Raw genomic sequence first — 16,300 nt, forward strand, 5'->3', positions numbered from 1 at the left:
GGTCTAGCTCTTTCACAAACTAGGTGCGTTCTGAATTTTTTTTTTAACCTATAAAACGAATAAGCTAGACTCAGGTGAGTCTCTTGGGTGCTCTCAAACACTGTCCCTCCACGGTCATCTCAGATGTGGCAATGCCGTGTGGGACTTGGTACTCGTGAAGACAACCCCTCTTCTCTGAGCATAGGATTTTGCCAATTGTACTCCTTTCTCCTCCTTCTTTGTTCTTCTCTTTCACTGAATATTCCTTCCATTTCAAGTGCCATCTGGCCCAGTCATGGAAAATCCCCCAGACTCCAGACTCCCACTTAGGAAAAGCAAACTGGATTCTGCTTTCCACTCTGTAGGGCTTTTCTAAACCAACAACCTTGGCAAGGTGTTCATTACTTACAACTCAAGTTACACCTTTGAAGAAGAACCTCAGATGGGATAGCTTATGGGAAATCCAATAGTCCCCGTGCTCTATCTGACATCCTGCCCAGGGACCAGTCCCCTTAGCTCAGGGGTGAACTTCAGCCATGCGGGTTCTAGAAATTTCATAGTTCAGGGACACCTAGCCCTAGAGACCACTTGACCTTCACCCGGATGGTTCCTTCAGATCTCAGAGCTCCTCTGCAAGTGGCCAACTGTAGGCTACATTCACTGTTGCTTCTGTGCCCCCAGTGAAGGGATGGGTTTGGAAATCCATTGGCTTAACCTATATTGGGAAATTTGAGCCTTACCGGGCAATGCTCTCTGAATTTCTTCTAATCACTGGGCTTTCCCATGTACTTCGGTGATCTAGGAGTGCTACGTTCAAAATACCGCCAGATACTATGCCAAGATCTATGCCGCTGAAGCACAGCCTCTGGAAGGCTTTGGAGAAGCGCCAGAGTAAGTATGATCCCCTCTTGTGTTCCCCCCCTCTAATTTGTTGGGGACTTGCGGGGCACTGAGGGATGAGAGGGTGAGAAGAAACAGTAGGACACACATTTCAACTGGTGTCTGTCTGTAAGCTCTAAGAGGGCGCACACAGCTGCTATCCTATTCTTCACTGAGTCACCAGAGGCTTGCAGAAAAAGACTTGCTAGATATTTCAGTAAATGTGTGTATGTATGGAATAATTAAATAAATGCATATACCATGTTAAATAGAAAATGTATCTACTCTCATGGGTATTACATTGTCTAAACCATAAACAAATAGAACAGGAGTCCTGTGATGAAAATAAATATGGTGCTGTGTCAGGGAAGAATGAGCTGGGTGATCAGGAACATAGGAGCATAGTACCCGATTCCTGGAACCCTACAGAGGTAAACTACACTGACTTTTATCCACTCGTTGACTAAATGTCGATTGGCACAAGCATATGTTGGGGTGTCTGGAGCTTGTATTTACTGATCTGCTTATCTGGTTGAGATCATAAATGGGAAGAGAAAAGGCTGTGCCAGTGCACGTTGGAAACTTCAGACAGACCAGTCATTTACATATGAGTAGAAACTGGGAAAGGAGAGGAAAGAAGGAAGGGACTCTTGTCTGCATTATCTCTGTTAACTCACGAAATGGAAAAAAAAAACAACCCTGAGGTGGTATGTTGGACACACCATGTATAAAGTCTAATGCTTGCTGTTCTTCTCCAAGAAATGCTTAACATACTTCGTATACAAGCAGTTCTCAGCAACTTCAAGAAAAATTATCATAATGCAAAGAAAACCACTTTCAATTGTGTTTCTGTTAAGTACGCTAAGACGGCAATCTGGCCTGGGTTGTCATGAGAACTCGTCCTGTTCTTGCTTCTCCAGCCCCCTCTTCCTGCTCTGTCCTCTTCAGTTCCTCCTTGAGGAGGAAGAATCCACCCGTAATCAGTCCACCAGGCGTGGAACCACAGCGCCCTTCCGCAGGGGCACACCCAAGCTTTGTGCAGCTTGACTCATTACACAACTTGGGGGCTTTTCTAAGGAAAAGAACACAGTTATGAATATCAAGACGTGTCCAGGGACTTGGAAAGGGTCTGTGCGGGTGAAGGACAAGGGCTTAATCAGCTTCCGAGTAAATCTGTCACCGCCCTGGAGACAGGTGAGGATGTTTTGGTATCCAAATACATTTCCTTCCTTACTGTGGGAGGATTTGTGAACTCCTGGACGAGGACAGTACATGGAGGGATAAGGGTCCAAAAAAGGGCATCTGTGCCTGATTCCATGTTCACTGAACCAAAAATCAGGATCCCATACTGGAAACACACAGCATTCTTTTTTTTTTTTTTTTAACTTTAAAAACTTTTGAAACAAAAGTTGGTACAACACCTGTATATTCTGCACCTCATTGACCAACTGTTAATAGTTAATTCAATATTCTTTCTGTAGATTCTGTGTACATATTCCTATATAACCACAACAGCTATCAAAACCAACACATTTAACATTGCTATAGTATCACCTAATATCCAATTTATATTAAAATTTCCCCTATTATTCCAAAAACACCCTTTTTACTAGAGGAACTGTAACTTATCATTCATTCCAGGACACTTAAAAAATTATGTATAAAACTTAAAGTAAAAATAGACATCTTAAGTGCATAGCTCTGAATATTTACATATAGCTATGTCTAAGAGACTGCTACGCCAAACAAGGGGGTCTCTTAATTATGCCGGGACAACAGGTATAATCAGGACTGATTGCTTCCTTGTGAAGCGATGCATATTACATCTTTTTGGCAAGAAGATTGTCAGTGACATACTGTGTCACATCAGAAGACACATTTCGGTTTGAACCATTCCTGGCGATGATAGGTTTGAATATTGGTTACGGTGAACGTAACCAGGTTTCAAGTTCTGTCTATAAGCCCCGTCTTCCCCAGTGTAGAAACTTACCGGAGGCCCTTTCAGGTAAATTAATTCCATTCAGTGAGTTCATATTTGTAAAATGTCTCATCTCCTTCCTCCTCTGCCCTCTTAGGGCCGGGGCTCTTTGCAGAGAGAGCCACTTGCACCGTGGCTTCCTGTCAGGCAGTTCACAGGCTTTTTTTTCCCCCTGCAACTGGCCAGGCTGTGTCCCCCTGTAAGCAGGAAGCATGGAGAGTGTGGAGCGGCCCACAGTTCAGCTGTCAAGGGGCACCACGGAGTGGATTGTGGTCACTTCTCCATCGTTAACTATCACTATAGCTGAACCCTTTTTCCGGGTGGTGTAGCCTCACCGCAGGCTTTTCGCTGATGGTTGATTCCTATGAACACACTCAGGGCGCAGCATGTGGTTCCCCCAGGTGTTGGGTGGAAAATTGCCGGCAGGAAGGGAGAAGAGTGCAGAGCCCCTCCTCGGTTTTTCAAGAACCCAAGCCTGTCCGGCATGAAACTGTAATGAGCCCAGCCCTAGTGGGGGAGCAGGGAGACTTCGCCCGTGGACCACGCACCACCTGACCACACCGGCCTCCTGTGATTCCACTGAGTCTGTCTTCTCGGCCCGGCTACAGTTCTGCTCCAGGAAGCAAGCACAGCCTCTGGGTCAGCAGTTGACATGATTGTATTAACTCCCTCAAGGAGAGCAGTAGGTCTTCAAGGGCGGGTGCCCCCTCCTCAGGAGGAGCAGCCACTTTAGGAGAATTGGTCCCATCAAAAGACATCTTTTTATCAGCACTTTCCAGAGGTAGCTCCCCCTTGTCTATCTTTTATCTTCGGCATGCTGATAGGATCCTGGCCTCTTCTGCTGTGGCAGGAATGCTTTTGGAGGAAGGTGAACAGCTCACAGGGCTGCTTCTGTCCGTCTCACTTCCGGCCTCTGGTTCTTGGTGGTAATCGCTGGCGCCAAGCCTGCAAAACGTCTTGGTGAATCAGGCTGACGGCGTGGGGCGGGGGGTGGCGGGCGGCAGGTTAGAAGGTAAGGGAGGTATGGGTGTCTTCTTCTGAGGTCTTAGGCTGTCACAACACTGTGGCATCTTTTGTGGACAGGAAGCTTTGTCATTTTTCACAGATCATTTCTTTGGGTCCCCTTCGCCGAGTCTGCCTGTGTATTTGGTTCAGCAGAAGCCCCCGTTCCTCTGCCGCTTCTGCTGACGTCGATTTGAATTTGCAGCTTGCATGTTCTTTCTGTGACTCTGGAGTTCCTCTCCTGTTCGTTTGCTCTCTCCGTTTTACCAACCTTGACTTCCTTTCTGAGCACGAGGACTCTCCTTACTTCTGAAACGGCCCCTGGCCTAAGGTCCACGCGGCTTCCTCAAAGGCCTCTGTGCTTGAAACCACGTTAGCAAAGGTGCAAGTGAGCGGGGTTTGAGAGGAGAGGGCACGGGGGGCGCGTGTGTCTCTGGAGGGGTAGGGATGATTCGGACGCCCACCCGTCAGCCTCTAGATGCTCCGCTGAGCAGGGAGGACGTGCAGGGCCCACGGAAACGTGGCCACTTGGCAGATGGCTGTGAGGGGAGGGGCAGAACAAAGGGGGGAGGGCCTCAGCACGGTCCCTGCAAGGAGGCAGCCAGTGAGGGGAAAGGGCTCCCAAGCGGCGAGCCAAGGGAGGGCGGCCAGCGGGTTCCCCGCCATGCCTCAGGCTCCTCTGCAGATCCAGGGCGCGAGGCTGCGTGGTTGGCCTGCCTGGGGTGGGGATGTGTTTATTTCCAGACCGGGAAGCTGGCCCTGCGCTTCCCTTTTCTGGGCGGGTGGGTCTAGAAGAGAAAACCCTCCGCATTCCGGCAGCTTCTGGTTTTGAATTTGTGAATGACAGTAGAGTCAGCGTTCTTCACGCAAAGGATCCCCCTGGGCAGGGACCATGACTAGTTACCACCCTGAATCACGGCCATTCCCATCTCTGGTTTTTAGGGCTATGGAAAGAATAAGAACCCAGTAAACCCTGAACACCCTTTTGCCCTGCGGCAGGGTCAGTGGCCAGCTGTCTTCAGGGCGTCCTCAGGAGGCAACCTGGATGCCCCAAATCCTGCAGAAATGACCAAGTTGTCAGAGGGAGGCTGGGGACACCCCAGGCTGATTTCAGGGGCGCTGGGAAGGGCCCACTGCCCCAGGTGGGCCCACCAGCCCCCTGGCTAATACTTGACATTTCTTTGATAAAAGAAGACACAAACGCTTTCATCCTAGAAGTAGAAATAGTGCTTAAAATGACTCCCGCCGTGATTAGTAATCAGAGAACGTTGGTGTTTGAAGGGTCGGCCACTTGGTGTCTTAAAGGACATTGTCCTGGTCCAGAAATGCTCCCGAGAGAGATGGGGCGGGAAAGGAGGCATCCTCCTCACATTTTCTCAAGGAAATACTCGTAAATGACAGAGGAGGATAAATATGTTCCCTTCAAAAGCTCTGGGGGCTTAATCTGCCTGCAGAGTCGTTTCTTTGAAATGTTACCTTTTGTGTCTTTAAAATTCACTTGAATTTTGTATTCTTCCCTCTTTGTCTGTTTAATATAAAAATGTTTTCCCAACAATCTTTGACTCAGACACCTGTGTGTAGCCTCCAGCTGAACTCCCAGGAGGAGGCAGGATGTGGGTGGAAACAGCACAGGCCTGGATGCTCTCCACGCTCTGGGAGAATCCTCTCTGCTCTGTTCTCACCCCTGGGGAAGCAGGCGGCGCCCTGTGGTGTGAGTGCAGACCCGGCCAGGGTGCCCAACTCAAGCCTCCCTTCAAAGTAAGAGGCCTTCACCCTCATCTCACTGGAAAAGGGGACCCACGTCCCCACAGAGAGAGAAATGATGGTAGTGTCTGTGATAGTATTTTTGAAGGGAGAAAGGAGGCCACCGGCCCTGCTGCCCTCATGACTTTTCCTAAGCTTGGATTTGGTTACTAAGTGTTGCAGAATTGTTCTATATCTTTACCTGTAGACATTCTGACGCAAAACCTGGGCCACTTCTGAGGCCTTTTCATGATAGGGCTCTTTTTATGGTTTTACTAAGAGAACTGACACCAGCCATTCCCCTCCCCAACCCAGGTGACCATCACTGGACGCAGGTGACTGTCACACCATTAATGTTTTTCTTGTGTGTGTGTGGCACTTAGACCCTTCCAGAAGCCTACTTTCTGAGCCTTTAAATATATCGACAGTTGTTAGGGGCCTGCATTAGGGACTTATACCTATTTGTCTACCCATTTGACAAATAATCTGTATTAAAAATACTTTTTACATTCATGAACATCAAAAAATCAGCATCTCACCTTTTCCTTGGGGTGGCTATTGTGATTTCTACTTTAAGTCCTTGAAAATGATCAACACTTAACTAGGTGACCGCTTCTCTGACTGTCTACAAGTTTGTCAGATCAGATCCTATATCAGTTTAATGGTTGTGACTGGAAGGGGTGCTACCGGCCTCTAGTGAGAAGCGGCCAGAGGTGTTGCTAAACATCCTGTAATGCACAGGACAGCCCCACAATGAGAAACTATCTGGCCCCAAAGTTCAATAATGCTGAGACTGAGAAACTTTGTCCTATATAAACATTCATTCATTTTTGCCAAACGCTGTGCACGTACCATGCACCAGGCTTTGTTCCATGCTAGGTGATGGGCACTTAAAGAATACAAAGAAAATGCAATAGGTTCTTGCGCCTCACAGCCAGTGGGAGTGCAAGGCATGTAGGACAAAACCCAGTGTGCTGGGGCTTCCCTGGTGGCGCAGTGGTTGAGAGTCCGCCTGCCGATGCAGGGGACGCGGGTTCGTGCCCCGTTCCGGGAAGGTCCCACATGCCGCGGAGCGGCTGGGCCCGTGAGCCATGGCCGCTGAGCCTGCGCGTCCGGAGCCTGTGCTCTGTAACGGGAGAGGCCACAACAGCGAGAGGCCCGCGTGCCGCAAAAAAAAACCCAAAAAAAACCCAGAAAAAAACAACCCAGTGTGCTGGCATGAAGTGCAAGGAGTTATGGGGACATGGAGGAGGTAGGGGCTCTGGAAAAGCTCCCAGGAGGAGGAGGGTGTTGAAGAATGAGTAGGAGTTTGCCAGATGGAGAGCAAGGGTGGAGAACTGCCAGCAAAGGGAACAGCGTGTTCAAAGAAAGAAATGAAGAGTGGTGAAAGAAGGTTTTCAAGGAGATGGAAAATGCTCAGTAAATCTAGAGTACTGGCAGGGTAGAAAAAAGGGGGGCAGAGAAAGAGGCCAGAGGCAGGTTGGGGGTCAGAATGCAAAGAAGTTTCAATGCTCAGCTAATGAGCGTCGGGGCGAGAGGGAGACAGGGGCTAACCGGAAGCTTTCAGCAGGGGAGCCTTGAGCAACGGAGCAGACATGTTGTTGTTGTTGTTGTTGTTGTTTTTCGGTACGTGGGCCTCTCACTGCTGTGGCCTCTCCCGTTGCGGAGCACAGGCTCCGGACGCGCAGGCTCAGCGGCCATGGCTCACGGGCCCAGCCGCTCCGCGGCATGTGGGATCCTCCCGGACCAGGGCACGAACCTGTGTCCCCTGCATCGGCAGGCGGACTCCCAACAACTGCGCCACCAGGGAAGCCCCTGTTGTTTTTAATAGAGTTTAATCTTTGAATAGTTTTAGGTTCACAGCAAAATTGAATGGAGGGGACAGATTTCCCACATCCTCTCAGGCTCCACACATACACAGCCTCCCCCATTACCAACATCCCCCAACAGACGGGAACGTCTGTTATAATTGAATCCACATTGACACATCATCGTCACCCTAAGTCCACAGTGTACATTAGGGTTGTACATCTGTGGGTTTGGACAAATGTCTAGTGATACTATAACGAATGATAACTATAATGTATCATACAGAGTAGTTTCATTGCCCTAAAAATCCTCTGTGCGGATGTGGCTCTTAGAGCTATCTGTCCGTCAGCGATGGATATCCAAGGACAAGGCCCAGAGGCTGGATGTGGTGAGACCAGTCTGAAACTTGTTTCTGTCGCCCAAGAAAGAAGCAGTGACAGTGGAACTAAGCCATGGCCACGGGGAGTTTGAGAGGAAAGAATGGGCTTGCGTGACATTCGGTAGGTAGGTGTGTTTAACCAGACTTCATGGAAGGAGTAAAAAGGGAGAGAAGGTTGACTATGAACTTGGGAGACTGGGTAGACAATGCCGCCACTTGAAGACAGTATAGGCAGGGAGAAGACTCATGTAGGTGTAAGGCGAGGTGAATACTTTTGCGTGGGCCGAGCCTGAGGTTTGTGGTCTCTGTGGCCCATCAGACTGCAGCAATTCAATCATCTAAGCCTGGAGCAGAAAGAGAAGGGAGGCAGTGCGCTGGTTTGCTGGGCATCTGCACACAGATGATCACAGCAACTGTGCAAGTGGTGGGCTTGCCTGTGTAGAGTGCATAGGACAAGGGGAGGGAAGGACCAAGGATGGAAGCTCGAGAAACACGAACATGCAGGGCTCGGAGTCAGTGCTGAGCAGGGGCCGGCAAATGCTCAGGGATAACATCAGTGGAACAAGAGCCAGGAGGGGACACTGTCCCCAGAGTCCAGGCAAGAGGGTGATTCTGGAGGGCAAAAGGGGTCAACACTGTGAGAAGCTTATTAGTTATCTATTTAATGACCTACCGTATTGGACAGGGAACTCTAGTCAATACTCTATTGTGGCCTATATGGGAAAAGAATCTAAAGAGAGTGGATGTCTGTATATGTATAACTGATTCACTTTGCTGTACAGCAGAAACTAACGCAGCATTGTAAGCCAACTATACGCCAATAAAAATTAAACAAACACTGTCAGGTGCTGCGGAAGGATCCTGGGGAATAATCAGAGGCCATCAGAATGGATGACCACAGCAGGCGGGGACTTTGTAAGATGAGGGGTAATGGGTCAAAGAGGGAATTGGAACTGAGGCCATGGATACAAATGGAGGCGCCCCTTTCAAGAAGTGAAGGAAACAAGGAAAATCAGAGTGAAATCTAAGGGCAAAGTCCCTCCAAAGGAAGGGCGGTGCTGGTTGTTTTTAAGATGGGGAGACAAGAACATGTTTGTGACCTTGAGGCAGAGAGAAGAAACAAAAGAATTCACCAACAGAAGACAAAACTTGAGACCAGGGCTGGGCAAACCCTTTCTGCAAAGGGCCAGATAGTAACTCTTTTAGGCTGTGTAGGTCCATAGGCAAAATCAACGCTATTATGTAGATGCTTATGTAACAATAAAGAAAACCAATATCTACAAATCTTTATTGATGAATTATACAGGTTTCGTAATAGAAGAATGGGATTCTTTCTTTTTAAATAGCATTTTGCTAACTTTTTAAAGTAACTTTGCTTACATTTGGGGTTCAGAGTTAGTGTTCCCTAAAAGCCAATCAATTGCAGATGTTCACCTGTAAAAACCGTTCTTGTGGGCTGTATGAAAACAGGCATCTGACTGGAGCTGGTCCCTAGGTAACAGGGTGCGGACCCTGCTGTACACGTATTTTCCTGTCGTGAGTAGTGGGTGAGGTGGGTTCACGTATACCCTTTCACAAGCTCTCATGCAGTTTATTCCTCGCCTGGTGACAAAAGGGAATGGACAGTTGTGACACCAGATCTGTTCAGTGCTGGACTAACTGCATCTGGGAAGGGGTCGGGCGGGAGGCAGAGCATCACTGGGTGGAACTCAGAAGCGTCGGGGAAGCTTCAGGCCAGGCCAGGTAGGGTGCAGAGAGGACCAGGACGTGGGACTCGGACTGGCTTGCGCGGGTGCGCATGGAGGGAGCCTGAGCTGTGGGTACCAAGCAGAGGCGTGGAGTTGTTGGATGGCCTCCCTCTTGCCTCCCACTCTGCCAGCTTATTCCTCCTTAGTCTTCACAACTCAGGCCACACACACCTGGCTGCTGACTGTCTTTATTAGCTGGGAGTTGGGGGTTAGATGTCCCTCCTCTGGGCACCTCCCCAACGACTGCCCTTGGAAAGCAGGGACTGTGTCTCTCGTCTCCCCTCCCCTGAATCTTTGAGATCCTGACACAAGCTATTCAGCAGATTTTTGTTGAAGGGAAAGAATGCCAATCAACTCTACAGACGTTGGGGTGGAGGCAAATGACTAGTTCAGTTTTTGCCATGTTAAATTTTTTTTTTCTTTTTCTTTTTTTTTTGGCTGCGTTGGGCCTTTGTTGCTGCGTGCGGGCTTTCTCTAGTTGCAGCGAGCGGGGGCTACTCTTCGTTGCGGTGCGCGGGCTTCTCATTGCAGTGGCTTCTCTTGTTGTGGAGCACGGGCTCTAGTCGCGTGGGCTTCAGTAGCTGTGGCACGTGGGCTCAGTAGTTGCGGCACATGGGCTCAGTAGTTGTGGCTTGCAGGCTTAGTTGCTCTGCGGCATGTGGGATCTTCCTGGACCAGGTCTTGAACCCGTGTCCCCTGCATTGGCAGGCAGATCCTTAACCACTGCGCCATGGCAGGGAAGTCCTGCCATGTTAAATCTGAGATGCCTTTTAGGCATCAAGTGTAGATGGAGAGTAGGCAGCTGGAGATGTGAGTTGGGAGTTCAGGGGAGAGGTCTGGGCTGGAGATATAAATGTGGAAACTGCCGACATATGAACTGTATTTAAAACAAGGAGGGTCAGTAGGGAACGTGTGCAGAGTGAGCAGAGCTATCCCAGGGCGCGCCAGGGTGTAAAGGTTGGGGAGAAATGAGGAACCAGGAAAGGAGACAGGAAGTAGCCAGTGAAGCAGAAAGAAAACCGAGAGGAAGTGAGTTTCTGGAAGCCACGGGAAAGTGTCTTAAAAAGAAGTGAGCGATCCAGTGTCCAGTGCCATTGAGGGCGAGTGAGATGAGGGCTGAGAAGGGACAATTAGCCTCAGCAACATGGTGCTTGTGGTGCCCTTGACCGAGGCTTCTTTAAGCAGGAAAGTCACTTTGAGTGGATTCAAGACTGAATGGGAGGGAAGTGTACAACTGATTTGGGTTTTGATGTAAACGGTGAGTCGGTAGTGGGGGTGGGTTATGAGGTCCACAGGCTGAGTAGAGTCATTACTCTCTGTTGCTGTTGGGAATGAGTCTGTAGGGGGAAACCCTGGTGGGAGAGAGAGTGGGGAGCCATCACTGGAACAATATCCTTGAGCATCAGGGAGGGGTTGGGATACAGGGCACCAGCGGAGAGATGGTTCAGGTAGCAGCAAGGAGGGCTCCTCCACAGTAGATGGTGGGCAGGCAGAGGACATGGGCACTGACCTTGGGAGGCAGGAACACGTGGTGGGTGTAGCTGTGAGAATTTCTTATTGTTTCAGTTTTCACAGTCCAACAGGAAGCAAGGTCCTCATCTGAGAGTGAGGCTGGGGAGAAGGCGTGGGCGGTCTGAGGAGAGAGGAGCAGGTTGGGGATAATCATCTAGGACGGTGTGACGGTGAATGGGTCAGTGCAGGATCTGATCACCTCTCCACCTCCAGCTGCCATTGTTCTCACGTGGCCTCCTCCCTGTGTCCCGCGTCTGCCCTTTCACGCTCCATACCACACAGGGTGGCAGGGTGATCCCTGTCACATGCAAGTTTGATCATGTCACTCCTGTATCCAAAACCCTCCAGTGGCTTCTGTTCCTGCTCAGTACAAAGGGCAAAGTTTCTCAAGTGGCCCAGACTCCCCAAGGTCCAGCTCCCCATTTTCTCCCATCCTCACGCAAACCACCACGCTCCCCTTGCTCGATGCTCTCCAGCCACATCGGCCCCTCGCTGCTGTTCGAACACGCCCCACATGCTCCTGCCCAGGGCCTCTTCCCTTTGCTGTTCCTTCTACTTGGAATGTTCCTTCCATAGACGTCCTCATGGCTCTCTCCGTGCCCACCTCCTACAGGTCTCTGCTCAAATGTCCTTTACGATCAAGGCCTTCTCTGACCTCCCTAAATAAAATCGCAACCCCTCCTCTACACCCTGTGCTACCTCTCTCCTCTCCACTGCTTTAGTTTTATTCATATAGCACAGGGCACTAGACGCTTGTTTATTGTCTGTCTCCTTCATTTAAATGGAAGATCCCTGAGAGCAGAGCCTCTCTTCTTTACTGCTGTTTTCTGGAACAGTGTCTGGAAGAGTGTCTGACACATAGAAGCCACTGAATGAATATTTGTTGACTGAAAGGAAGGATGGATGGAAGGGTGGATAGATGCTGGATGGATGGATATATTAGTCACCTGACCAATGGGTCATTGAGGCTTGCCTATAATGAAGACATTCATTGCTACATGAGCAATTGAACTCCATCCCAAGGAGGAGTTTCTCACCAACTGTAGGAACAAATAAAAGGAACACATCCTTTTATCCACTGAACAATCATGGGGGAATTTTTAGTCTACAGCTGATGGAACCCAGGGATTTATGCTGCAGCTCCCTACTCCTCCAGCCCAGGATAGAATATCCCCGCCATCTTTATTTCCATCTAAGAACACGATGTGTGCCCATGTTCTCTTCCCTTCCAGGATCATTCCTATTTTCCTTATCCATCGACCTGAGAACAATATCCCATACGCAACAGTGGAGGAAGAGCTGATTGGAGAATTTGTGAAGTATTCCATCAGGGATGGGAAGGAGATAAACTTCTTGAGAAGAGAATCGGAGGCTGGTCAGAAATGTTGCACCTTCCAGCACTGGGTCTATCAGAAAACAAGTGGCTGCCTCCTGGTCACAGACATGCAGGGTGAGGAGAGCAGCTTGGCCTGGGCTCCAGGGATGCTGTGGGCCTGGGATGTTCCTGGGGGGTGGGGCGGAGGGAGAGGTCTGCTGGGTACAGACTCTAAGCACCTTCACCAGCAGAAAGTGTTACTAATGTCTTGTCAGAAACAAAGCAACAAAGGAGCCCTAAACGAGCAACTCAGTGGAGTAACAAAGTACATTTTAATAATTCATTCTAGTAGCACCTTCCCATTACAACAGGTAACCAAAAACTGGCGCTCTATATCCTCAATAGGCACAAATTCAGACGTACACATGAAAATCCAGATGTACCAAAAGATACATTAAAATGTAAGAATTCACTCTTAATAGGCGAAAGGATCTTTCACAGTTGCTTTAGATTTCAGGCTCTGCTGGTGAATTTACAGCATGTTTTCAGTTTATACCCACATTCTGGGGAATACATTTGTTGTATGAAGTAGGGATGTCATAATTAGGTTTCCCACAGAGACAGCCCTGAGACAAGTTGCAGTTTCCCCAAGACCACCCTCAAGTTCATTAATTTCCTGGGAGGACTCACGGAACTCAGGAAAGCTATTATGTTCATGGTTACGGTTTATTATAGTGAAAAGATACAGACTCAAATCAACCAAGGGAAGAGACACACGGGAAAGAGTCCAGGAGAGACCAGGTGGGAATTCCCATTTGTCCCCTCCTGGTGAAGCCGTGGGGACAGTGCTTCCCCCCTCAGTGATGTGGGAGCACTGCCAACCAGGAGAGCTCCCCTGAGACTTGGTGTTCAGAGATTTTATTAGGGAGCCATCACTGCCTGCTCGTGAGACTGACCTCTGCTTCTAGCCTCTTTGGACACTCTTATCAGAGCTTAGCAGTTACCTCCAAAAAGTTGGGCAAAAACGAATCCTTTATTTAGGCAAGATTAATCCTTTATTGCACGCGAATGTTCAAGTGCAAATATTTGGGAGGGGATCCCAGGAAACACTGGTAGGAGACTGAGGGAGTGTGGCAGGGAAGGGAAAGAAAGTCAGTAGGGTACCTTATACCCGGTTACCACTGTGTTACTGAAGCTCATGCCTGCTGGGGAAACTGGGGGAGGCTGGGCAGAACACATTTCTCAGAATTAGCACGCCCAAGGAGTGAGGGAGCAGGGGTATTTATACTCCAACTCCCTTTACTTACCAGCAGCAGGCTGTTCCAGATGGGGGTGTTAACTCCCCTGCATTTGCCACCAGCACATGGGCAAGCCACGCTGAGCAAAGCAGGTGCCTGTGATCAGAGCGTGTTCTCAGGCCAAGAGATGCTGGTGGTGGTACCTGGACTTAGAGCTGTGTGCATGGAAGGGGTGAGGGTGAGGGTGATGGGCAGGGTCCCAACAGCTTCTGCCACAGGGGCTTTCCTATTCCTTTTCCTTTCCAAATAATAATGCTTTAAGAAAAATATCTGAACTATAACTGAGTACCTACTAATGTCAGACATTGTCACATATAAGAATCCCAAGCTGTATACAGCATGGTGGTGAAGAGCAAGAATGCCTGTGGGTTCTATTTCCTGCACCTCCACTTTCTAGCTGTTAGCCTTGGGCAAAGCACTTACCTCTCTGTGCCTCAGTAATTTCCACGTGAGGTGGTTGGGAGGATGAAATGAGATAGCAAGACATTTAGCGCAGCATGGACACATAGTAAGAGTTCCCTATTTTAAAAAACTTTTGAAATAACCATAGGCATGAGAGACTGCAAAAACGTACAGAGGGGTCCCCATGTACCCTTCACCCAGCTTTGCCTAACGATAACACCTTACATACCTACAGTACACTATCAAAACCAGGAGACTCACATCGGCACGATGTAATTAACAAGACTACACACCTTATGTGGATTTCACCAGTTTTTGTCTGCACTCATCTTTCCCTATTTTTTGTTTAATCTTCATAATAACCCTGCCAAAGAGATGTTTTGGTTCCCATTTTACAGATGAGAAAACAGAGACTGGGAGATAATGATCTAATCCCGAGCTCACTCAGAAGAAGAGGGGTCCAAGACTCCAACACTGCCTCTGACTCTGAACCCCAAACTCTTTCCACTAAAACTCAAATTTACAGATTTGCAAGATTTCCAAGTATCCCTTAATGTCAAAGGCTCCTGTGAGGGACTTCTCTGAGGTCAGCTGGGAAGTGCAATGTTACAGACTCGCAGGGGAGGCTGATCTGCAAGTTGAAGCCAGCCATATCCACTCACTTTTTTTTTTTTTTTTTTTTTTTGCGGTACGCGGGCCTCTCACTGTTGTGGCCTCTCCCGTTGCGGAGCACAGGCTCCGGACACACAGGCTCAGCGGCCATGGCTCATGGGCCCAGCTGCTCCGTGGCACGTGGGATCTTCCCAGACCGGGGCACGAACCCACGTCCCCTGCATCGGCAGGCGGACTCTCAACCACTGCGCCACCAGGGAAGCCCTACTCACTTTTGAAGAGACTTTGCTGCCACACACAGACAATACAGTCTTAAACAGACAGCTATTGTAATTAGACTGTGAAACTGTTGAGACTTCCCCATCTTTCCTCCTTCAGAGTTAATTTTGCATTAAATACAGTTCATCTACTGAAAAGCAACACTCCGGAGCTTCACGCATGGTTAATTTTGCTTCCAGTCACTAGTAAACAGCTGTAGTGGAACGTTGTATCTCCCCGTAAATGACGTGTGTGGTTGAAAGTGATGGCATGGTGTTTCATAAGGGTGTTTATTTACTCTCTGTTGCTGCTGGGAAGGATCTTACTATTGTCATCATCACTGTGGCACAAGATAACACATCCATCCTCTAAGCGATCCCCACATTTTATAATTTTACTAAGACACTGGAATTAGGGTTTAAAAATCCCAAACAAACCCAAGCTCCAGTTTCACTTTCTCAGACTCTTAAGTTATTCTCTCCCTGGTTGCCTTGGCTTGTTGATGAGATTGTGGCGAGTCCTGCAGGTCAGTGGGGTGAAAGGTGAGCCTGTGATTTGGCCCTAAGACCTGCACACACCGGAGACCACTGGGCTTCCTAAGAAGCTGTCACCCAAATAACCCAGGAACTCAAGTTCTGGAGAACAAACTGTAATACTGCCTTCTTCCTACCTTCTATCAGAAACAACCTGTAGATGACTATTATCCCCAACTTGGTTTAATAGCTGCACACTATAATCTAAATTATTATCCTATAGAGACCCTTAGTAACCTTTGTTGAATTGCTGGCAAACTAGAAAACTAAGAGAGAAGATTCCTTTTGAAAATCAAATTCTACTTTTCCAAACATCAATGACAGCTGGTAATTGTGAGAACTGAGGAAAAGCAATTCCCAAGCCTAAGGACCTTTTGCCAAATGGTTGTTTAAAATTGGACTTCTATGCGGCTTAGAGCTGTACTTTTTAAGTACAACTTTTCCATGAAACAAGATGTCCAAAGAGGGCTTTTGCAGTTTGGAGTCATTTTTTGTTTTTTTTTTTTAAGCCCAGTTCCTATCATAAAAACTATGTGAAGCATTTCCACATGTGTTTTAGTTGTTAGCAGCTTTGAAAGAATGAGATGAATTAGTTGCCAACTGTGAAAGCTTTTAAAATGCTTACTGGCTCCCCCAAAGCGCTGTGTCTAATTTAGCTCCCAGGTGCCCTGCAGAAAAGCAGGGCTCTTTGCTTCTGTCTGAACAGCAGCATGACATGTATTTTTCCCTCACTCCAGGCAGACATTGCTGGATCAGAAAATTAACGCTTTAGCTGTCCTTTTTTGTAATTTAATTTTATTTATTTTTGGCTGCATTGGATCTTCATTGCTGCACGTGGGCTTTCTCTAGTTTC

The 16,300-nt window shown here is 48.4% G+C and overlaps 1 protein-coding gene across 1 annotated transcript in view; it reads left to right on the forward strand.

Moving 5' to 3' along the window:
- Positions 1-16,300, forward strand: part of ALPK2 (alpha kinase 2) — an 87,704-nt gene that overhangs the window by 54,525 nt on the left and 16,879 nt on the right. Inside the window, exons 6-7 of the mRNA XM_029218741.1 lie at positions 782-870; positions 12,262-12,479. Of these exons, the coding sequence (XP_029074574.1) occupies positions 782-870; positions 12,262-12,479 (307 nt within the window). The remainder of the gene's footprint in view (positions 1-781; positions 871-12,261; positions 12,480-16,300) is intronic.

Source organism: Monodon monoceros, unplaced genomic scaffold (assembly GCF_005190385.1).
Source record: "Monodon monoceros isolate NGI ecotype Baffin Bay Population unplaced genomic scaffold, NGI_Narwhal_1 Super_Scaffold_1, whole genome shotgun sequence".
NCBI lineage: Eukaryota > Metazoa > Chordata > Mammalia > Artiodactyla > Monodontidae > Monodon > Monodon monoceros.